The 24339-nt window shown below is 37.0% G+C and overlaps 1 protein-coding gene and 1 long non-coding RNA gene across 2 annotated transcripts in view; one reads left to right on the top strand and one right to left on the bottom strand.

The window, feature by feature from the left end:
- Positions 1-24339, bottom strand: part of CNGB3 (cyclic nucleotide gated channel subunit beta 3) — a gene marked incomplete at its 5' end in the record, with an annotated part of 71989 nt that overhangs the window by 41254 nt on the left and 6396 nt on the right. The window contains one exon of the mRNA XM_083823781.1: positions 14560-14671. Within this exon, the coding sequence (XP_083679907.1) occupies positions 14560-14671 (112 nt within the window). The remainder of the gene's footprint in view (positions 1-14559; positions 14672-24339) is intronic.
- Positions 449-935, top strand: LOC310893898. The gene is made up of 2 exons (XR_014579397.1): positions 449-636; positions 762-935. It is a non-coding gene; the product is annotated as an uncharacterized lncRNA (long non-coding RNA).

The following is a 24339-nucleotide window of genomic DNA, read 5'->3' as shown; positions in this document are numbered from 1 at the left end:
CTCAGGCTCAGAGAGTAACACTGAGCTGATGTTCCAGCATTAAGCATTTCTTTGGACTTAAAGACATTTAATTTTCAAATACCGGCACTCTTGCATTGTGCACAGAGACTTATGGCTTTAATAGGATCTATGCATATTGCTCAGTCAATTAGAATATCTAGCTGAGTGTTCCTTGATCAACTCCTTTAGGCTTATTCTCACTTGAAATGTCATCCTTAGTTACTTGTTAGCCTCTGACTATGCAAACTGGGACATTTTGGAGTGCCAAGCAGCTGGGTCATGCATTTAAACTTGCTGTGTGTGGAGACTAGGATATGGATTTTGCTCTTTATCCTTGACTGAACACCTTTCAACTGGTGTCTCACCCTGGTGCCAGAGCCAGCCAGTGAGAGTTATTGGTGCAGGGCAGCTGGTGGCCTACTCCCACACTGGTCACAACTGCTATTGTCACAATTGCCATTTGGTACAACCTAGCTGCACCCAATACAGGGAGTACAGCAGAGTATTGCTCTTTCTTAAGAGTTTTTCAGCTCAATACCAAATACCATGGGGATGGGGCTATATAAGAAGAGAAGCAGCAGACCAAGAGTGAAGCAGGCCTGAAATTTCCCATTTCTGGAGACGATCTTCCCAAAGGTAAGTAGAAGGAAAGTGGTACAACAGCATATTGGGTAGGGAAGAAGTGAAAAATACTGCAAAGGGATCTTTGAATAAACACTATGTCTCCTCAAGTCTTAAACTGACTTTTATGTTCGTAACAGGAGGAGCTGCAACTAAAAATGGAGTGTGTCAGGGATTTTTGAGAATCACAGTTTTCTGGAGACACACCACATACCACATTGCCCAAGGAAGTATAATTTAAAGATGTGAAAATGCTTCTGCAATAAAACATTGGATAAAATGGAGATAAGTCATTAAAAACAGAAAAAGCAGAAGTCTGAAGTGTGTGTTTATCATTCTTCTAATTTAAGTCTTATGTAGTTTCTATTTCTTAAAACTCCCCAGACAGGAGATTAATCAAACTATTCTGATATACTTTGTAATCTCATCACAGTTTATTTTATGTCACATATTCCCTTTGCTCCAGCCATCTGCAGTGTATTGAAATTCTTTCTTATTTTGAGCTAACATGTCACAATTGGTTTTTTAGCTTTATGCAAAGAATTTAAAATAATTCTTACTCTTTTCTGTTGCTGTATTTGCTCAGGGCATTAGCTATTTTATAAAAAAAATACTCATAAAAAAACAGAAATGTCATAAGAAAAGCCCCTGCTATCTGTTTTCGAGGGATAAGCCAAAAGTTGTGTGGGATTTCTTCTATTCCACAACCTCTCCAAAACAAGATAAAGTCTTCTCTATCATAAATTTGGTGCTTTATCGCTGCAGTGTAGGAATCGTTGTTATTTGGTACTGACTGGAAGCCCTGTGAATCTGTTTAATGTTACTTGCCCTGCAGTTGATAAGAAATTGATTTTCCTTGCCCCACTTCTCATTTGGTTTGCATGAACTCCTCTTCTGTTACTTTCTAGTAAACAGATGCTTAAATTTTCTGTGGTTAATATAAAAGGAAAAGGATACATGTTGAACACTGCTAATTTGAAGATATGTTTTGTACGTGTGCTTCACGTGGAAGTGCACTTTAAATTTCCTTGGCTAAGGAAGCCCTTTCTCAAACTTCACCTCTCACACTAGGTGGTGCTTTGCCATGAATATGTGACACCAGTGCTATGCAGCTGCCTTTCACTGCATGCTACACTCTGGTGGAAATTAGGGCCTGGCTCAGCACCTCCTACTGGGAGGTAGGAGGTCTTCTTACTCAAGAAGATTTGTGGTGCTTTCCTCTCTCTCTCCCTTTTTTTTTTTTTGTTTGTTTGCAGATGTTTCTTTCACTATGTGTGTGCTCTTTCATGTGTAAATCTTTTAATAACTCTATTAATAGACATATTTTTAAAAATTCATATACATAAGCACATAGCTGCCAGCAGAACATGTGTGAGCAGCCAGCAGAAACAAGAGCAGTGGGTAAGAGACTCTGATTATGTCATTTGCTGCTTTGAAGACACCACATTTAATGAGAGTAATTGGTACCTCACACTACATTACAGTATTTTCTCATTCTGGTTCACTGCTCCCCAGACTTTAGAATCTTGTGCTTGTGAGAAGGGCTACTCTGACTTACGTTTTTACCATTCTCTGTTCAGGAGATAATGCCTCATTTGAATACGTAATTATGTTCATACAGACTGTGTTGATTTCACACTGGGCTCTTTCTGGCTTTATTCTGTGTATGAAAGTTCTCACTGGGTGATCAGACTTGTGGGTATTGCTCATTTCCTGGTTTGCCTCTGCCTGTGTGTCACATAGCTGAATAGTTTGTGGCATGCAGGGGCAGATCTGCAGGTTCAGAGGTAAATCTCCCTTAGGGGCACACTGCTTAGCAGGGCAGAAAGATACTTCTTCCTTGGTTTTCTGCCCTGATCTGTGCTAAGTGCAAGGTTTTGTCTCTAAGCTGATGTATTATTCTTTAAGCAAATTTATCTCTGACCTCTGTGCAATATGTTACAATAGTCGTAGGCCTATACTTGTAACACCATACAGTCCTTTACAGAGTGGAAATATTTATACCCTGCAGAAGAAGTAACTTCACATAGTCCAGAAAATGAGTCAGGACCACAACTCATGTACTAGGCATGTAGTTTTGTTAATGCTTCAAACATACTTTGCTTAGCAATAACAATGCCTGTAATAAAATTATAATAATAATGTGTATTTTTATCTTCTTAACTTGTAGGTTTTAACTTATTTCTCCTCAGGCCAAGAGAAAAGATTTAGACACCTGTAACACAGCAGAAGAAAAAGGCCTTGAAAGAACAGGCTATGGAAATACAGCATTGAGTGTACTAATGTATAGAACATCTGTTAAGCACTGCAGCTTTGAAGCTTTCTGTGTTAAGAGTTCAAACAAAACAGGAATCAAGAAATGTTATGGGTGATTTCAGAATAAAGCATGTTTAACCTTTTCTAATTTGAAATCCAGAGTTTCTTTCCTGCTTCCTGGCCACGAACACCAAATACTGAGTTCAACTTCCTCTTTTATCTACCAGGTCACCCGCAAGAAAAAGTATTTCATAAATACATGCTGCTGCCTGAAAAAAATCTATACTACTTTTTGCTGAGTTCAGTTATAACCCTTCTTTTTGCAGCACTTAAGAGAATTTCTCCTACCTACTAGGGAATATAATTCTTGACCTTGCAATAGAACTTTTAATGTTTTCATTGAGCATCAACATATCTAAACCAGTGTCTTGAATAAATAATTTATTGTCTTGAATAAATTATGTAGAACATCTAATCCAGATGACCAATTTTCAGAAGGATATAAAAATGCACAGCTATACAAATGTCCACAAAACATGATGTTATATCTGAGAAAGATTTCAGTGTGATAGAAAAATATAGTTCTAGGTGTCATGAGAAGTATTGATTCAAAGACATCCTCAATATGCCCTGACAATTCCAGTGTGGATAGAGTTACAGGGACCAGAACCCAATGTCTGTCTCCACTTCCCAAGCTAAGATCACACATCCTAGATGATTAAGAAACCTCGTGGCTTTCTGTAAGAGAAAAATTGTGCTAGTCATCTCCTTGGTCGAGGAACAGGAGTATTCAGAAAAACTAACTATTCTGTTTTGGCTTTCTTTATAAGCAATAGAAAGCTTCTCTGAGGAAAGGTTCAGAATAACTAAGGTAGGTTTCTGCTCTCAATTGCTTTTGAAAAGAACCTATCCTTCTCCTTTACCTGCACAGGAATCCTATGGAGATTTAAGAGTGACCTTTAATGTTTTCTTTAATGACTTCTTTGGTCCAAAATGTAGTAGTATGCTAGTGATGTTTGATAGTGCATGGAATTGGTACATTTACAAAGTAGGACTGATTTCTGTACTGGACAAATTGAACTATTTAGACTGAGTAATAGAAATGAGAGCAAATCTAATGCTATGTAATGACGACATTCACTTAAAAAAAATAATTGTAAGAATTTATTTTGTAAGTGTTGGGATCATTAATTTCAGATGGCAAAGGGAGAAATTTCCAAGTGTTTCAGTCAACAGCAGGGTGCCTATGGAGCCATATTCTAATTTGGCTATGAAAAACACTGCTAGAAATATAACCTTAAAATGCAGTTAACATATTGCCTGTGAAGGAAGCATTAATATTGACGTGTAAACACATGGTGATAATTATTCTGACCATCCAGACTCGGAAGGTGAATTCACATAGGAAACTCTAGTCTCCTAGAATGATCAAGGCTAATGAGAACCTGTCTTATAAAAGAACAACAAAACAGACTGAGAGGCAGTAAGATCATTGTCAATAATTTCAAATTTTGGTGGAGAACCAGGCAGGGAAAAGAAGTATTTGAGTTGAAGAACAGTATTGTAACAGGAATAAATATGTAGAGAAACACTGTGAATTAGTATGAGAGTTTCTAAGCCTTTAAAGACTGGGACAGCCTTCTGTTCTGGACAGCCTTCTAATATTCTAGGATGCGAGAAAATGGCCACAACTTTTACCGGGGGAGGCTAAGATTGGATATCGGGAAGAATGGAAACCCATGAAAAGGGTTTTCAAGCAGTGGAACTGGCTGCCCATATAGTATTTTACAGTCCTGAAACAAACTGTTGACACTTTAGATCATTTCAAAATTTCCATTAACCATTTGAAAAAGCTATTAAATCAGTTTTAGTTTCCTGTAGCAGTCTTAAAACCTGTACCTTACTGTGCCCCATCATCTCTTTTTTGTTGTTGTTTTTTTGAGGGAAAGTGTCTGAGAGACAACGAACTTTAGTGACCCAAGAGATCATGTGTTTCCCTGTTTGCTGCATGTTTTGAGATATTGCCAGTATATTAACTTTTCTTTGCACTAAGAAAGGATAAAATACATTTTATTTTCATTTTATTTTAGGATTGTGTTATGATTCACAATACAATTCGAATTCAAACTAATGTTACTTTTCTCCTATTACCTATTTTCTTATATATTTGATTAATCTAAAGTGATATAATATCAGGGTTAGTAGTTTTGACTATATATAAATACAAGAATAAGCCATAAGCATCAATAAGCTTCATGTGGACCCTGTAAATAAATTTACCCATTGGAATTGATGTCTTTCTGTTAGCTCAGACTCTTTGTACTGAAATTATTCTTGTTTTGGCCCTAAGGAAGTGTTTTGTAATAAAACATAGAGATAATTCATTTTGCATATCTCATGTTTTATTCTTATAGCAAAATGGGTATAGAAGCAACAACATTCAAGTAAGCTGCTGTATTTCTGAGTTATCCACTGGCATTGGACTCAGAACAAACTTCCTGATGCAGTGCAGACTGAAATCTAATCATCTGGGCTGCATGAGATTCCTCCTGTTTAGTTCAAAGGTTTGTCACAGCAGCTTCTTTGACAATCCTCTTAGTTATTCAACCACATCAGGCTGTGAATCCTCTAATCTTCTTTGCAGAATTCTCTAAGGAGAAGTCTGTCTCAATACCGAACACATGGAACTCTGACTGAGGTACCAGATTAAAATGTGAATAAGATTTTATTTTAATTAGCAATTTTGCAGTATGATCTATGCAAAAGAAAGTAGGGTGAATGTTGAAAGTACCAATTAACTTTTAAAAATCACCTTTCTTTAATGTCACTGGTGATATAAAGTTGTTTAATTGCACTGGATATTTGCCATGATGTAAAAAATAAAGGCAGCATCATTTCTGACACTAATAGCTCTAGAACAAAAGTATAACATTCTAAGAAAGAACCATATGGGAATAAATGAGACTGTTGTGCTGTTGGGGCTTTCTTATTTGTAAGTGATTAAATCGCGTCTGGGACATTTGCCTCTTACCAGGAATTTTTGAAGATAGTTTTTAGCATATAAACGAAAGTTCTGTACAGAGTTCATGAGCACAGCACAAATCCATCTTCAAACTTTCTATTCTTCAATTTTTAATAATAACCAAGGAATAAAAGCTAAAATAAAAATGCTATGATATTGTACATAGTGAATTTGTTAAAAAGTTGCAACAAAATATTCCAAATGAAAAATTTCACTCTCATTGATGCTTTGATTTCTCATCTGAATTCATTCAAATGCTAAAAAAAAAAACAAAACAAACAAAAAAACCCAAGTGTAGGAGCAGAGAGAACTTTGGGACATCCTATAATCTTACTTCCCTTTCCCACAGCTCAAAAAAAACAAAATGAAGCACACCTATGCCATTCCTTACACATTCTTATCTAACCTTTTTTTTAAAATACGTCTAGTGATGGCTATTCCATAACCTTCCTAAAGAATTTATTCCAGTGCTTCACTAACCTCATTGAAAAATTTTTTCTTAACATAAATCTCTTTTGGTACAATTTGTCCTAACCTCTATGAATATAGGATAAGAAGTATAGTTCCTTCTTTTTTATTTTGCAAAGGAATTTGTGCAAGGGAAAAAGATTTGGAAAAAGGTCACTAATAGTGTGACTAAGAATATTAGTTAATATTTCTAGCCCTCTTCACCTAGACCTCTTCACCATTGCTCCAAGTGCCAGTTTTTGAGTTTACAGATTCCTGTCCCCAAGAGCTTCTTTTACAGAGTACAAATACAATTTATCATACTCACTGGAGGAGGTGATTATTCAATGGACAGAGAGGTATGAGTACCTGAATAAAAATGTCTTAGCCAAAATACACTTCAACAAGCTTTAATTCAACTAGCAAAGGTAAAAATAAAATTGAAAAAAATAGTGGCGTAGATTCAGCTTGCATGGAAGCTATAGTATGTTGGGAACTCTGGCAGTTAATTGGATGATTGCAGGGAAATTAGTTGCTGTTGGGAACTCTGGCAGACTTTCACAATATGCTGAAGTTCGTGCCACATACTTTGCCACATACAATTTTTGCCTATGCTCATTATACAAAATCTACTTGGTGCAACCAACTTCATTGCAATTCTACCTTCAATGGTAGTAAACCATGATACAGCCATCTGTGCAGGAATTCATGCCATGCTCCCAGTATCAGAAATTTCATGAGAGACAGAAACCAGTCCTCTGAGATGACGTTCGATTATCTCTAAGGCCCTTTCTGCAGCATCATTCATCCAGGGCACAAAATAAGGCTGGTCTGCCAGACCCCTTAAACTTCTCATCTGATCCTGCTATCTTTACCCGTCAGTTTCCTCTGTTCTCTCATGCTGCACAACATGCAATGTTTTCATCTTTGGTACAGTTATATTACACACACTAGTGTACCTGTTGCAATGCTCGTTGCTTTGCTCAATTATCCAAACAGATAATTTGAAATAAATGACCATTTCTTCCTTCGTTCACAAACAAACAAACAACAACAACAACAAAACCCACCAAAACAACAACAACAAAAACAAACCTTTTTTTAGGTCAACAGAGCATTTACACAAAATACTTTTAAGTAAATCAGTGGGAAAGTGACAAACCATACCCTTGTTTTCCTATGCATTCTAAACAAAGAAGTTCTTCCATTTATGCTCTCAGAAGTAGGTATATATGTATATTATGAATATTTAATATAAAATATTGCAAAAAAAAAAAAAACAACAAAAAAAGCATTTCAGTCTGTATAATGACATTCCAGTCCTTTTACATGCTTCATTCTGTCTTCAAGGAAAACATTCTGAATTCATTACCTTTTCAACTTCAGGCTACCTACTTGACTGTCCTGCAGAGCAAATGGCATTAAATAGCGTGGGCAACTGCATCCTGCAGAACAGAATGTAAAGGCTGTGGGAAAATACATCTCAGCTATGATTACAACAAGTTTAATCCATTTTGATACAGGCAGCACGCCATCACCTTTCTATTTAATTTGCAGGTTCTCTATTTAGCCATTGCAGAAATTCAAATCCAGGCACTAAAAGTGATGAGCTCTGACAGACCTAAGCAGAAGGAATATAAGTTTTAAGAAAAGTATTCTGATTTCACAAAATATTTTGGATATGTTCCACCTGTTTACAATTTTACATACTGCAGTGTTTAGCTGAAAACAACTAGAGAAAGGCATGTCTCTTTAGAAAATGTGTTTGTGACTGTAAACTGGGATTAAACTGGAATTTAAAATGAAGGATTTGTCAGAAGTGCTCAGCATTGACCTTGTTTTACTTTCTTTCAAGTAAATTAGAATTTAGTACTATAAGTGTCATCTTTTTGGGTCCTTGGTATAGTAAACAATGATTTCTGGAGACTGCAAAGGGTTGATACTAGGTCTGTTTCACCAAGGTGCTGAGATTTTGTTCTATTGATAGGACATCATTTCTCTAGGATACGTATGCTTAGTGAATTGATGGTAGCAACTAGTGGATGGCAAGCACTAATAAGCACAGTAATTTTCTTGGTTGAGGTAATTGAGCTAAATGAAGTACATTACTCACTAAGAACAGGATAGCAGCAGGAGTTCTCTTTATTAACCTGGCTATGCACCACATAGCAAATTGCCTCAATCTCTGTTTATTTTGTTATCTTTTTTTTTGCTATTAGCCAAATTAGAGAGGAAAAAAAATCTCCTTCATGTGCTTTAGAAAGGCTGGTATAACCTACTAGGTAATGGGATGTGGCTATGAAAAAGACAAAATACAAATGTAATTCAGTCTTCCCAAACCACCTGCCCTCGTATGAGTTTGCAAAGCAGGAGCTCTCCATTTTGGAAAATGTTGAAAGCTAGGTTTCTGAGTTTGCAAAAGCAGAATCAGAAGAGTATGTATACTATGTGGGAATGTTAAACACATTTTGTTTAATTGCTATGTATATATATATATATTTAAATTAATTTAGTGCATTTTCTTCAAATATTCTTTGCTAATAGTACTTAGATTCTGAAGGTGGCATATCAGATAAAAATGTTTGTTCCTCTCTGACCATAACGCAGAATGTGTAAGATGTTGAGGTGAACTATAAAAGCATCTGAAGTCTTGGCTATCCACTGTATTTTTTTCTTTATGTACTCTTGGATATGTAGCCTGCAAATATCGACTGTCATTTTACACAGCATTTTGCAGAGCAGGTTTCATGATCCTTGACTGGGGTTTTAGTGTACTGTCTTAGTATAAATAGTACAATGTAATCATCTTGGTAATCTGGGAAGATGAAACACTCTTACAACTTTAGCCAGGTTTATAGGCTTTTAAAAGACACAGAAGATTGAGAAGGTCATAGAAGGTCTTTATATCCCTCCATTTTCTCCGATCTATGCTCTCAGATGCTTTGTGTGCCATTCTTCCATCCTCAACCTTTTCTAGGCTGCTGCAACTTCTTTGTCTCAAACCTTTATGCCAGGTATCCACTTTTGTTTCTTCCTTAGGCATCTGTCTCCCCTCTATTTACATGCTAAAACCCTTTACACATTTTCTTCATCAAGTATTACATGCCACAGGCTTTATGTTGGTTCCACCCTTCAGCGTAGGGTCATACCAACTTCTCACATTTGTCCAGTGTCAGCTTTGTGACATCTTAATCATGTCTTTTCAACGATTTTTGTTAGATTTTGTGTTCCAAACAGTACCTTCACAAAGCACATTATGGTGTTTTCTCTTGTGTATCCCTCTGCTTGCTGAACAAGGTGGTCTGGAGATCTTAGGTTTTATTTTTATTTTTTATTTTTTGAGTGAACTCTAAGTTCACTCAGTAAACTTGCTTTAAGTCAGTAAAGTTTTTGTACTGGTACCTCTGGTACCTAAAACATTCCTTCAGCTTTGTGTCTGATGAGGTATGTTTCTGGGGTTATCTCACTGCAGAGAAATAACTTTGCTAATGCTTCTTTCAACATGTGAAAAGTTTTCATACAGTTTAATACCAAAGATTTTCTAGTCTGTTCTATTTACCGGAGACTATTTTTCTCAGGGTCTCAGACTCATGAAACACTGGTCAAGTTTTCGTTCAGCCACTTGGCAGTGGCTGAATCTTGCTGCTCCCTGAGGAAGTCCCTCATTTGCTTAAGTGCTGTGAAGTATCTCACCTGAAATACTTGCACTGCATTTCAAAAAATTGTATGATTGTGTACGTGCATGCATGTTTTTATGAACCTTCACCAAGAGAAAGCCATCTTGATATATTATGAAGTCTGAAATGATATTTTATGCTAGTTCCTTGTTAATAAGATGCCACTGTTTTCTATTAGAGTGCAAATTAGGTTCTGAGTTCTGTTCTGTTCCCTCATTTCTTGCTGTGAAGAGACGGCATACTCTTAGCCCTCCCTCTCAGAGATTATTATTGCTCAGCAAATAGCTGTTCATGGAAATAGCCTATTGTTCTGTTATGTTATCATTAAAGACAGAGGGAAGAAACAATACATTGGCAGACAAGACAGACCTGCGTGGAATCCTATCTAAGCCATTATGCAACAGACATTAAAAGTTTCAGTCACTGTTGCGATTCAGCACCTTGGCACATTAGCTGTTCATGTGTATCTCCTCTTTCAGATGTGATGATCATATGGCTGTAGGCAAACCACAGCTATGTCTGTCCATTGCAGTGTGCTTTTATATTTGAAAAATGAGTACATGTTGAGAAGGAAAGCCAACTTTTTTTCTTGTGGATGATTTCTATGGGAGTTTTCAGTAATAAATGCTGCCTTTTTCAAAGCCACCATTCACTTAGTAAGAGAAATAGCTGGTTTGTTCTTTCAGAGGAGGTTCAAAAAATATTTCCCTATTAATAGATAACACGGGCTGTGTTGCACCATGAGTAAAAAGCTACTCTATTGCAGATGAACTGGAAAGAGGACACATCTGGTGCACAACCCTACAAACATACATAAGTATTCGTACTGTTTTCAGATGTGTTAATTACACTAGTATAAATGTTCATATAGCAATATTACCTGAACCTAAGATTTTAAAATTTGAAGTCCTTATGTGGAAGTTGATTACCTCCACCTGAAATTCTGTATGGAGGGACACAGGCCTGATCTAAATGGAAAATGTGGTGTTTCGAACATGAAAACTGCCTTTCCTCTTCCTTAATCTAATCTTAATCTTAAGCTTGTACAGATACATTTAAAAATTTAAAAGTTGCAGTAAATGAGGATAAGGTGAAACCTTTTCTATTAACATAATTTCCATGAAAATCGAGGTGCTCTGGATTGTGAACAGACAATACACAAACCTTAATTATCTATTATCTATCTTCAAAATCTGTGGGCACTGTTCCAAAGTGCATACTGATGATTTCTTACTGTGTAGGTCAAGTGATCTTTTAATGAACTCTGAGGATGGCTAATATGGAAAAACAGTCTACCTAAGGCAATACCATAAATATCAGGACCTGCAGGCCTTAAAGGCCCTGAGCAGCCTCCATTGGGACTTTCACCTGAACACTCTGCCATGGATCTAGGCTGTCCACGCCTGAGCTATGCCATAGGTGTGTCTAACACTCTGATCCTGTCTCTTGGATAGACTTTGGAGCCATGTTGTATCTGGGTCTCTGCTCCTGCCTCTGGATCTGTCTTTTTTGCTCCTGACTGGACTCCCTGGATGGTCTTTGAATCTGGTTCATCACTTTGCCTTGTTGATGGACCCTGTTACCAGGATTCTGCTCTTTTGTTGTATTCAGGCTCCACTGGGAATGCATCTTGTTGGTAAGGGCACTGCTTGCACTGATGTCACCCTTGGCTCCCAGCTTCTCATCCCTCAGGGAGCAGCTTGCCCTTGCTTCTCCCCAAAATGTAGCTGGACAAAATAGAAAATTCCAATAGGAGTTAAGAAAATTCTACTATCCATTTCACCTACCTTGATTTCTTTCAATTATCTAAATTATGGTTCTGCCTATAATAGTAGATCAAACAACAACAGGGAAAACTCCTGGGCATTGAGATTCTCAGTTGACTGTTCTGCTGAATCATAAGAACAGTCCTTTGTATAGTTTTGTCTAGTCAAACCAGTGCTTTCCCAAACAATTCCCAGGTATGGAAATACCCAGAAATTAGCATTGAACAAAGAAAATTGACAACTGACTTTGTAAGGAGGTATTCTGTATTTTTCTAGTTGTCCTGAGGGTTACAGAGTGATTTGTGCATGTTTCATTTGCTATTCTTATAGACTGCATGCAACCATTTGACTCAGATTCTGCGTATGCATATATATTTATCTAGCTTTTCTCCTGTTACAAAGGCAATTGATTTCCTTAAAAGTATTCTAGTGAGTAAATTTGAATGCATAGACACAGTAAAGTAGTGACCTTGAGCAAGAATGTTGTCTCAATAGACTTCCATGAATCTTCAGGGGCAATGAATTAAATTCCAGCAAATGCACCATTTAAAAATGATTCTCCTTCCAGTTCTGAAAGCTCTATAATAGATATGTTTAGTTTAGTTTCATATAAATATGATGACACCACCACCATGCCTTCTAAGCCCTTCTCCAGAATTTACTGGGTAACTGTTTTGACAGTGGATTTTACCAAAGATTTATTATTTTTTTTAGAGACTGTTGCTCTAATTAGACTGACTAGATATATCAAACTGGATGTATGCAAGACAATGAGTCAGAACAGCTCTGAGAAGAGAATATTTAATATAAACATTTTAAATTTCCTTTTAACAGGTTTTGTCTTCTAATAATAAGCAACATACCTTTTGTTTCATAAGCATATTGAAATTGTGTTAACCGTGCTTATAGAATTTACCAGTGGAACTGTAAGCATATAATAACATATCCCACAGTGACAAAAAAGGAGATAGCTTTAGCTTGGTTTTCATTGCTGACCTACGGATTCACATTTAAAGTACCAAGTTATTTATAACACCTTCAGTCATTCTAGTCAGTCATTTTTTTTGCATGCATTGTTTTTTAGAGTCATATGCATTAGTCTTTTGCTTGATTATTGCTTGTCACTGTACTAAAGTCTATCTTTGCGAAGGAAAGGAAATAGCTAATCTTCTCTATAAATTAAATAGCTACATGTCAGGAAAAGACCTTTGTTTTGTGTCATCAGGGTAATCTGACTAATAGAAGGCAAAAGCAAGCAGGAGAAGTTTCTACCTGCTTCTAAACTGAGTATATCCATAATTTGCCTTTCAAAGGGATCTCAACAGGCTAGGGGGTCAGGCTGTTAAGAACTTTATGGAGTTGAGCAAAGACAAATGTAAATTCCTCCACCTGAAATGAAATAACCCCAGACAAGAGTAAAGTCTTGGGGCTGACTGACTGGAAAACAGCCTTGCATAAAAGGGTCTGAGGGTCTGGTAGACCACATAGAATATGAATCTACGGTGTGTTCTTGTGGCAGTGAAGGCTAACCACATGCAATCCTTTAGAAAAAACATATCTAACTGATTGAGGGGATGTGGTTATTTGATTTTGGTGTGATATTTGTGAGATTGCATCTGTGTTCAGCTGGAGCCTTCCCCATACAAGAAAAACATTGACAACATGTTAAAATACATGCTGAGGGTTGTTAAGATGACTGAGGACTAGAACACAGGCTGTATGAGGAGACACAGAAAACTGGATTTGTTCAGACTAGAGATGAAAAGAGTTGAGAAGGTGTTATAACTGCAGTGTTCCACTAGCCAGTGGGTGATTGTAGAGAACATGGGTCCAGACTGTTCTTACAGGTGTACAACAAAAGGGCAAGAAGCAACAGAAGCAAGTAAGAGCAAGGGAAATGTCAATTATATATATATATATATATTCATAAGGAGCATGGTCATAATGAGGTAGACCAGATTGATGAGAGAAACTGTGGAATTTCCATCCCTGGAGATTCGAAACTAGAGTGGGCAAGGCTCTGAGCAACTTGATCTAACTTGGGAGCTGGGTCTAACCTCTAAATTCATCCTGCTTTTAGCAGGAGTTTGGTCCAGGTTACTCCTGGAGCAGCCTTCCAACCTCAGCTGTTCTATGAGGCTAGTACTGAAATGAATATAGATTATTCTAACATTATGGTTTCCTGGAATTCATATTCATTCCTGTTTTAGGAAAAAAAAAAAAAGGTCACGTAATCTTTCTCCAAAGGTTTAATAACCCTAGATTTTCACCTGAAGGACTTTTCCCCTGAAGGACCATTATTGCTTCATTTGTTTGTCTCTTCTCAGGACGAGACAGTTCTAATCATCTAATTGCATAGGCTAAAGCTGATTTAATGGTATAACTCAGCAAAACTATGTTCAGGGTAAAAACATTTTAAGTCAGGATGATGTGACAAACATTCCAGCTATTCAAGGCGGCATTCTGGGACTTACTCCTTTGCTAAGGCAGACTAATAATAACTGAGCATTGACATAGAATTAGTTTATATGGTTAGCTGAGCAAATTCTTTTCCTCGTTCATGCAGTTTAGGATGAAGTACAGAACAAACTGTCAATAGCACATACTAAATGAATACAGCATATGTACGGTTGCCTTAGAATTGAAATAATGCCCTTCAGGTCATTACAGTACTGGAGGCACTTTTAAAGAACTGAAATATTACACACAGAAATGTAATGTCAGGATGCCAGGAAAAAAATAGTCACATTTTAAAACTGAATTTACTTACTTTGCATCTTCTTTTCCATTATTGAGCAGATGCAGTTCCTGTAGAGTTGCTTTAGCTGGTTCATTTGATTTTTCAGTTTGTGAAGGCTCAGGTGCTTTTGCTGGAACTCCCTCTGCATTTGGAAAGAAGTTTTAATTTCTGAATACCAATTTTTAAAGAATGATGATAGCACTTTTGGAGGAATTTTTGGAGGAACTTGGCTGCCTTTATTTTGTCAATGGACATGATACTAATTCTAGCACCTGACCTTTGAATAATTTCCCGCATAAATATTTCAGTGCCAGCTGTACAGAACATGTTTATGATGAGTGTATCTTTTAGAATGTGAAACTTAGTGGTTTTTGATCTTGATTTATTTGTAAGCAGTTCAACAATGGTGAATATAGAGCTCTTTTATATTTATAAGCAACAAGAACTTGTGCAGTATCATAGAATTATAGTGTGTACATATTTCAAAAAAATAAGTAGAGGACAGATAGATCTGTCCTGAAATACATCATAAAATACAGGAGGAAAAATGAAGAGTAGCTTATTTGCTTATGCATAGCAAATGCTGATAGCATTATTTATACTCTAGTGTTTGAATTGCTTTATGTCTCTTGTTGCTTTGGCTGCTATGACAGTCCTGGTTGTTGCTGAGTAAATTATGATTGAAATATATCATTAAGGATGTGAGTATGTGGAACTTTGGCTAGTCTAATTCTTCATATTTGTTACAAGTAACTTTGTTAAAGGAGTTTAGCAAGAAGTTTGCTTCACTTTCCCCTATGCAAATGGTATATTCTCTTGCTATTTAAATGGCCTTATGTGATTAATTCTTCCAATTAGTCTTATTTCTTTATTTTAAATTTTCATGCTGAAAAATAATTTGAAAGCTGTCATCAGTCTGCCACTTTGCATAAAGGAGGAACAAACCCATCCTTCATAAATACTTTAAGTAATATGATTATAGAAGAAAAAGCTTGGCAGCAAAACATCATAATAAATAAATCCGGAGCATGTTGTGTATATCAATCTTAAATTCAAGACAGCTCAAAGAAAGTAAAACCTTGAGTATTTTGGATAGACAGTGTAAGATTAGTTTTTTTCTGTTAATTAATCTCCATATTTAGGTAGTTATTCATTTCAGAGGGGTACAGGCAGTCACAGCAGTAAACTGCTAAGCTGCCCATCTGGAAAGGGATTGCTTGAAATGGTGTTGAAACAAAACTCAGTGAAGGACAATGGATCAGTTTGTTTACAGGACCTGATAAGCTAAACTACCCCCATACCACCATATATTCAGATAATTTTTTCTTCCAGGCATCTCTTGGAAGTGGGCATGATGCTTCTCGAACTGAATTTCAGGTTTTACAAGATGAGTAACTGATTACAGGACCAGTGGGGCATTTCTGGAGAGATTTTTTTTTTTTTTAGTATTTAGGTTAAGAAGTGAGAATGCCCTGTGGGAGCCCTGTTGCTCTTGCAGAAATTTGCATCTTAAACAGGATGAAAGGCAAGGCCTAGTGTGGAGTAAGAAAATGCCAGAAATACTCAAGCCAGAGTCAGGCAAGGAACTGAAGAGAAGGCAAAGAAATCTGTGTTCCCCAATGTGCTGGTTGTTTTGGCTTAGCAAGTTTAGGGGTTAATTTTCAAATAATCCTTGGGAGAAATGAAGCACTATAAAATATGAAGAGACAGCCTGCAGGATTTGTCTTACTTATCAGCTGTAAACTGGGAAGATTTTTGTGAGAAATTCCATTTAAAACTCTGACATTCTATTGGATTTATGGCTTAAATTGATAATGGTGTCTTGCCCACCTAATAGAAATGCGGATTATTATTTCCTTTCTGCAGCAGTTAGGCTCACAGTACTATCTTGAGGAAAAGTCTATTGGAAATATAATACTGGGGAATATTTCATCTTGCCCAAAGGGTCCACACAAGGATTTTCAAGGTAGAGAATAACCCACATGCAGGGAGGTGAGAAGTCTGCTACTGTTCCTGTCACCAGGAAGGTTCAAGAAGGGATGAAAGGATTTTTTACCATTTGATTACAGGGTTCAAAATACTTCTCTTTTCAGTTATAGTCAAAAAGATTATTTTTCTAATTATTTTCATTTATTTATTTATTTATTTTGAAGGAAGGGATTTTAAAATGGATTCAGGCTTCTAACACAGGGAATAGAATTCCATAGTGAAATAAATTTGATTTCTTCTAGGAATTTCATAGATCTCCTCTTTAAGAAAATCTAGGAGGGGCTGCAGTTACAGAAAATAAAAGCATTTGTGAAGTATTTATAACTGACTAATTTGTGGATATTTCTACTGAATCAGAAAATGTTCTGTTAAAATCCCCTTAACCTGTAAAAATTCTTTTGAACCCTTACCCCAGAAGATCTCTACCAATGATACTACTGACTGTATACTTTCCTTGGCACACAATCCTCTCGTGGTTTTGTGGTCAACATAACATGATGTAAAAAAGGAGATGCAAGAGCCAAAAATTTCAACACTTTCTGCTGTTTCTGCTCCCTTCTGAATACATGGATTGTAGTTGCCCAGTTCTCTGTGCCCTGACTCTCCCTGCAAAAGAAGCCATGAACTCAGGAATGACAGGATGACAAATCTCAACATTTTTGTAATTATCTCACTTTGGGATTTTTTTTTTTTATAGCAATTTTCCCTAGCTACATCTGTATGAGCAGGAAATGCAACGTGATGGGAGCAATCAGTACAGTGAAATAGTGTTGAAGGCCTGGCATCAACTATATATCTGTTTGAAGTAACTGTGTGACAAACTAGGTCTATTGTGATACTCTGAATTAAGTGACTATCAGCAGCTCAAGTAAAATAGGTATACTCGTGATGTGTTTCTTCTTGTTTATTTTCTATTCTAAAGGAAACCAGTCATGCAATCCTATTTTTTTTTGTTTAGTTTAGTTTAGTTTTATTTTTTAGTGAAAAACTAAAACACAGTGGGGGACAATAAAGAGATTCAAGTCAGAAGGGAATTCTTCATCTGAAATAAAATACCAGTGTAGATATACTAAATAGAGTAACAGGCTTCTGGATAAGATTATCTGTCTCTGGAATGACAACATGTACTGGAAGGAAAGACCAAAGAGTCACAAAAAAATATGGTGCTTGTATATAAGCATCCCAGAGCAGAAGGATAATGGCTTCTCAGTCTGCTAGATATTCTCGTCTTGGCCCAGGTAGACCATTACCTGCTGACTGGACTCAGACTGATGGAAAACATTGAAACCCATGAAAATTCCAAACTTCCATGAGGTTTTAGAGTTCATAAATCTCTAGTCTCACAGGTTTTATTTGCATTAGGATTAGGATATCAGGGTTTGGCACCGCTGCTAACTGCATGTCAAGTTTTAGTTGCTTCTTTATGTGCAAAACTGGGAGTGTTGTCTGTGTAGTCACATTTAAAAAGCCCTAGTCACTCTTCATTGCTTGGAGAATCTAACTTACACTGCTCTGACTTCTGTGACCAGCCCCAAAGGAAAGACCTAAAGGAACAAGGTGGTAGTCATTTTAGGGAACACTTAGACACTTAGAGAGCAAGAGTTGGTTTCTAGAATAAATAACAATCCATCAGGTAGATGGCAAGGCTCACAGGACAGCCAAGAAAGCTTCTATTGGCTTTAAATAAATTTGATCATGGTAAAGAAATCACGAGTGAGCAAAAGAAGGCAGAATTATGCCAAGGTGCAACCATCTAAAGCAATTTTCAAAATAGATGGATCCAGGCTTACTTGGGAAAACAAGAGATTTAAATTTTTTTTTTTAAATATTTTCCATTCCTGTTATAGTAGAATATAGGTAGCTAAAGCTGTCACTGTATTACAGGTGTTGAGGAATGCAGCCAATTGATGTCAGAATATTCTATATCATTTGGCCTGCCCGTAAGAATAATATAATTTAAAGCCAAGTTGGGATATATGTTGCTGGTTCTTTTTTTTTGAGATGGAATGGAAAAACTCAGGTTGTAGAAGTAAAAATTTTTGGGCAAAACACTATTCAAAGGAATCTCTCAAAATGGTACCTGGTTAAAGTGAGAGGCCCACTGAAACCTAATCAGATCAGTGATCTTCCTAGGATAGCAAGGAGCAAGGAACAAGATGGAGGTTATAAGGCCAGTTCATTTCCCTCTCATAGCCTTTCTTTCTTTCTTTCTTTCTTTCTTTCTTTTTCTTTCTTTCTCTTTCTTTCTTTCTTTCTTTCTTTCTTTCTTTCTTTCTTTCTTTCTTTCTTTCTTCCTTTCTTCCTTCCTTCCTTCCTTCCTTCCTTCCTTCCTTCCTTCCTTCCTTCCTTCCTTCCTTCCTTCCTTCCTTCCTTTCTTTTCTTTCTTTTCTTTCTTTCTTTCTTTCTTTCTTTCTTTCTTTCTTTCTTTCTTTCTTTCTTTCTTTCTTTCTTTCTTTCTTTCTTTCTTTCTTTCTTTCTTTCTTTCTTTCTTTTTCCTTCTCATTTTCCACAGATCTTTGTTCTTTCAGGAGAGACTTAGGCCAAGCAAAATAGTTATAAAAAAGGGATATTAGTGGGATATCAGTCTTTTACCTAAGTGTTATCTTAGGTTGAAGATGGTCCCAGCCAAAGGCTGATATTAGTAAACCTTCATTATTTATTCTTGTCTCCTAGACTAAAGTAGCCAAAAATCTTGGCATGTTGGAAGAGTACACCCAACTTATTTTGATGTTGCTCAGCTCCTTTGTTCATGTTTCCATAAAGCAGTTTTTATCTTCAGTTTTCACTTCTCTGTTTTGAAGAGAGTGCCTTGACAGTTTTTCCAAATTCATTTGATTTTCTGCTTCCAAACACACACACACTTGGAGAATAGTCTGTAGCAGAATATTTCCCATTTTTCAGTAGAGAAAAAATCATGTGAGTTTTAACCCGATACGTTTTAGATAATTTGTACTTATTTCTGGGTTTTAAGCCCTTTTGACTGATATATATATATGTGTATACATATATATATATATATATGTATATATATTCTCTTTCTTTCTCTGCAATTCCAAAGGTCTGAAAGTCTGGGTTTTTTTCACAGTTCTTTGTATTAATCACATGAAACCAGGAAGTAAGGTTTCATGAAAAGCAGAGTATTTCGTGGCTAAGCATAATATTGGAAGAGCTGGCAAATTTGTTTTTAGTTTAAACCTGCTCATGTTTTAGAAAGAGGTTTTAGAAGCTTTCATGTTTCTAAAATCCAGTACTGTACATACAAACTGTCTCTAAACTGTAGACATTAATCCTAAGGACCTTTTTCAACAGAGGAAGGTACTGGTATAGGTAGATTTGCCAATGCCCTGACACAGCACTGCAGAGTCACCACTCTCACCATAATAATTTTGATTCATCTAAAGTGTTCAGTCCTGAGCATACATAAGTATCTGTGGATCCAAAAATCTCTGTCATGGGCCTAGCCCAAGGAAGTGTTGTAGACTTCTCTTCAGACAATAGGCAAAGCCATCAAAGGACTCTAAAACGCCATGGATCCTCTGTGATAAATGTTAGCTTGTGGCCTTCAAGGTTATCATGATCCTTCCACCAGTAGAGCATATAATGTTATTTCCTAACACAGTAAGTACTTAGGAAACAGAAGTGCAGAGTCAATCATGCTATACTAATTCATCATTTATTCTACTTCCAGTCCAATTCTTGCTGTTCTTCAAAAGCTCTAGACCTGCAAAAGGCAATTAGAACCTCTCCACGCTGGCTTGGACACTCCTTCCTCTTATTCCCTCCAAAGACCAATGTGGGAACAGAGGAACTGAGCTGTCATCCTGCTGTTCAGAGTCAGGGAACAGACTGCCTGAGCAAGAAGGCTCTTCTCTCTCATCTGAGCCCTGCTGTGTGCATGCAAACATCACCAGGAGGCTGCAGGACAGGACAGAAAACACTGTGTGCTGTGGAGACCATCAACCTTACGGGTTATCCATCATCATGAGGTGCATCTGTAGCAGCCTACCAATGAGAAGGGACTTCCTCCCAGAAAGTAATAAAGCATTTATCTCAGTCACTAGGCTGACTTTAAAAGCTGTATTTCTTGGATCAGTTACGTCCAGATACACATTCTGTAGCCATAAGAATTGGCTGTAAGCATCACAAATGTATTCTCTTCTTTGAAAAAAAGGTATGAAGAGAAGCAAAATATCAAAAAAAATACTAGTTTTTAGAGATAAAAAGATATGAATAAATGATAGATATTGGCAGTTAAATGTGTTCTTGTGAATAGAACAAAAAAGTACTCTTGCTCTGCCACACTTCAGAAAAGGAAGTATTCCCCAGAATTCCCAGCCAGCTCCATTGCCTTGTACTAGCAACCCTGAGAAGTATCTTGTCTAGCCTTCTCCTCACTTTCTGAAATGGTTGTGTATATGTGGAGGAAAAACTTTTAATGGCCAACAGTTACTTAGGGTCCTCATGCAAAAAGAGTTCCCTGGGCTTCTCCTTTTGCTTGTATGTACAAAAGCACATTTTAGCACAACTTGATCTGAGATAATCTTACTACTTTTGGAATCCACAATATGTTGTCTTAATGATTAGTTAAAAATCACTGAGTTGCATGTATATTTTTTTTAGTATATTTTCATCAGTATTTTCGTCATTGCACCTTAGTACAGTGTGAACTTTATATTAATTAAAGATATTGACCCATACATTCTTCTACCACTAACTTCTTAGTGATTTTTAGCACAATGTATTTTAAAATATACTGATGCTTAAAATATATTAACTCACAGTTTTTCTTAAATGACATACTATATAGATAATACAGCTGTAAACCTTAACAAGCAGTTCAGATGTTTATTACCAGGATTAATGTGGGCTATCTTTAATTAAAGAATGTTTAATGTTGTCCTTTTGTATTCCTTCAGTAAAAAGCCCTGGAAATTTTTATCTTTATTCTGTTGAATATGTAGATTTAAGCTTCTCCTGAAAACCTTTTGTGATTTGGTATCTGTGCTCATATGGCAAAACTATTTTATTTAATAGACAAGCAACAATACTGGCAATTTTAATGGTACATGGAAATACTTGAGGTTAGACAGCATTGTTTGAAATAGGAAATTGCATGGGTAGAGCCTACTAATAGGAGACAGAGTGGCTAATGGTTGAGTAATCTGCTTATTTGCTATCTCTGTGTCATATAACCTTTCAAAACATAATTTTGAGCACTTAAATCAGTGATTTTTTATTCTTTCCTGTTTTTGAAAACTATTATTATCATTAAAAGTCTGAAAAAGGCTCTTAAATGTTACCAACTAGAGAGCAGGTTCTTAAGTAGCGGGAGTAAAGAATGACTTTGCATTTGAAGTAGTAGAGTGGGAATTGAGAGAACTGGTCTACAAACTTCCTGGATTACTTCTGTCATAGTTAGCCATTTGTCTGATGGTCCTTGCCTCCCAGAAATGTTCAGGAGCTATGTTATGAATACTTGAAAGATGTGGCTATAGGGTCGTGAAAATGCCCAGAAAACTAAACAAAAAGGAAACATATGCAAGAAGGAGATAAAATTCAGCTTTGACGTCACAAAATAAACACGTTTGTGACTTTCCAAGTAAAGCTTTTGAACATACACAGCATACAAGTGAGAACTATTCAGAAATCAGTGGGTTTGAAGCAAAACAATCAATAAAAGGTCCATATATTTTATCAGAATAATAGCTGCCTGCTGACTGAGTGCCAGTGAAGAGTGTAAAGGACATGAAGACAAGGAATAAGATTATTATTTAAAAGTCTCTGCATTGACAGGTCTGGTTTATTGAGCTGCAACCAATTATATTTCAATATCTTCATCAATTACATAGACAGTGGGATTAAGTGCACCCTCAGCAAGTTTGCAGATGACACCATGGTGCAGTTGATACAACAGAAAGAAGAGATGCCATTCAAAGGGACCTGGACAGGCTGGAGAAGTGGGCCCGTGTGAACCGCATGAGGTTCAAGTGCAAGATACTGCACCTGGGGTGGGGCAATCCCAGACATGAGTACAGACTGGGAGAAGAACTCATTCTCTCAATGAGTTCTTCTACCTGTGAAGAAGGACTTGGGAGTTCTGGTGGATGAAAGGCTTAACATGAGCCAGCAGTGTGTACTTGCAGCCCAGAAGGCCAGCTGCATCCTGGACTGCATCAACAGAGGTGCAACCAGCAGGTTGAGGGAGGTGATTATCCCCCCTCTACTCTGCCCTCGTGAGGCCCCACCTGGAGTTCTGCATCCAGGTCTGGGGCCCCCAGCACAAGAAAGGTGTGGATCTGTTAGAGCGAGTCTAGAGGCGGGCTACAAAGATGATCAGAGGGCTTCAGCACCTCTCCTCTGAAGAAAGGCTGAGAGAAGTGGGGGCGTTCAGCCTGGAGAACAGAAGGGTCCAGGGAGACCTCATTGCGACCTTTCCATACTTAAAGGGGTCTTATAAAAAGGATGGAGAAGGACTCTTTACTCGGGTAGATAACAATAGGACAAGGGGGAATGGTCTTAAACTAAAATAAGATAGATTTAGATTAGACATTAGGCAGAAATTCTTCACTGAAAGGGCAGTGAGGCACTGGAACAGGTTGCCCAGAGAAGTTGTGGGTGCCCCAACCCTGAAGGTGCTCAAGGCCAGGCTGGATGAGGCCTTGGCCAACCTGATCTGGTGGGTGGCATACCTGCCTATGGCAGGGGGGTTGGAACTAGATAATCTTTAAGATCCCTTCCAAACCAAGCCATTCTATGATATCAAAATGCTGCACTTAATCTGTTTACTTATTTATTTATTATTATTATTTTTCAAAATACCCTGGATTTTGAGGTTCTAGGGAACAGGTTTTATAAAATTTCAGCTTCAATTCAAAGCTTCCTTCTCAGAGGCTTACAACTCACTTAACTATAGTCCAGTGAATGTTAATTGGTGGCTAACTAGCAGAAATTAGCTGGAGTTTCTTAGTGCTAGGATTTTGTTCCCTTTAATAAATATATCCACTTTATTTCTATGTACAAGGGGAGAGAGTGACCATCATTTATATAGCAGCTGGTGACCAAAGCTTTCATCTAGTAAGAAGAAATCTTTGTTCTGAGCTTTGCTTATTTTGGATAGAGACAAATACCTGTTTTGGGAATTATTTTCCATTAAAAATCAATCAAACAAAAAAAAACAAAAACAAAACAAACAAAAAACAAACTACAACAACAACAAAACAAACAAATAAGTAAAAAAAAAGCAAACAATTTGTTAATGCTGAAATCAAAGTTCTTCTTCCCTCCTACAAGGTTAGTTTTTCAATTAACTCATAGGTTAGGTCAGGCTCCATCTTGTACTCACTCTTCCTTCTCAGTTTTCACAAGTTTTGCATTCTTCTCTGCACAGTTGCCCAGCAATTAGGAAGGTTACAGGATTTCCACCCCCATCTCTCTAGTCCAGATTGTATGTGGGTAGTTAGGTCACTGGAATGTGAGAAATATGGATTTGAACTCCCTTATCATGAAGGAGTCTCCACAACAGATAGGGTAATCTACAAAATGCTTTTCTTATTTGTTTAGTGAAACTTTTAGTGGAAAAGTGAATGTTCCTTGAGTATCTAACGCACAAGTGTACTTGCTGTGAGAGAGTCTGGAGTGGACTGAAGTTCCTTTAGAGTAATCATGCCTTGGAGGTGCTAGACACTAAGTGATGCTGATTATTTTTTTTTTGACTCTACCTGGGCTTCTCATTTGGGATGTAGATTTTTTTGAGTCTGTCAGAAGCACCAGATTCTAATTTGCATTATAGCTTGGCACTTGCATTTCATTTGGGGGTCAGTA

The sequence above is a fragment of the Anser anser genome (assembly GCF_964211835.1).
Source record: "Anser anser genome assembly, chromosome: 2".
Lineage (NCBI taxonomy): Eukaryota > Metazoa > Chordata > Aves > Anseriformes > Anatidae > Anser > Anser anser.
The sequence above is the reverse complement of the archived record's forward strand: the minus strand, read 5'-3'. Positions and strand labels throughout refer to the sequence as shown.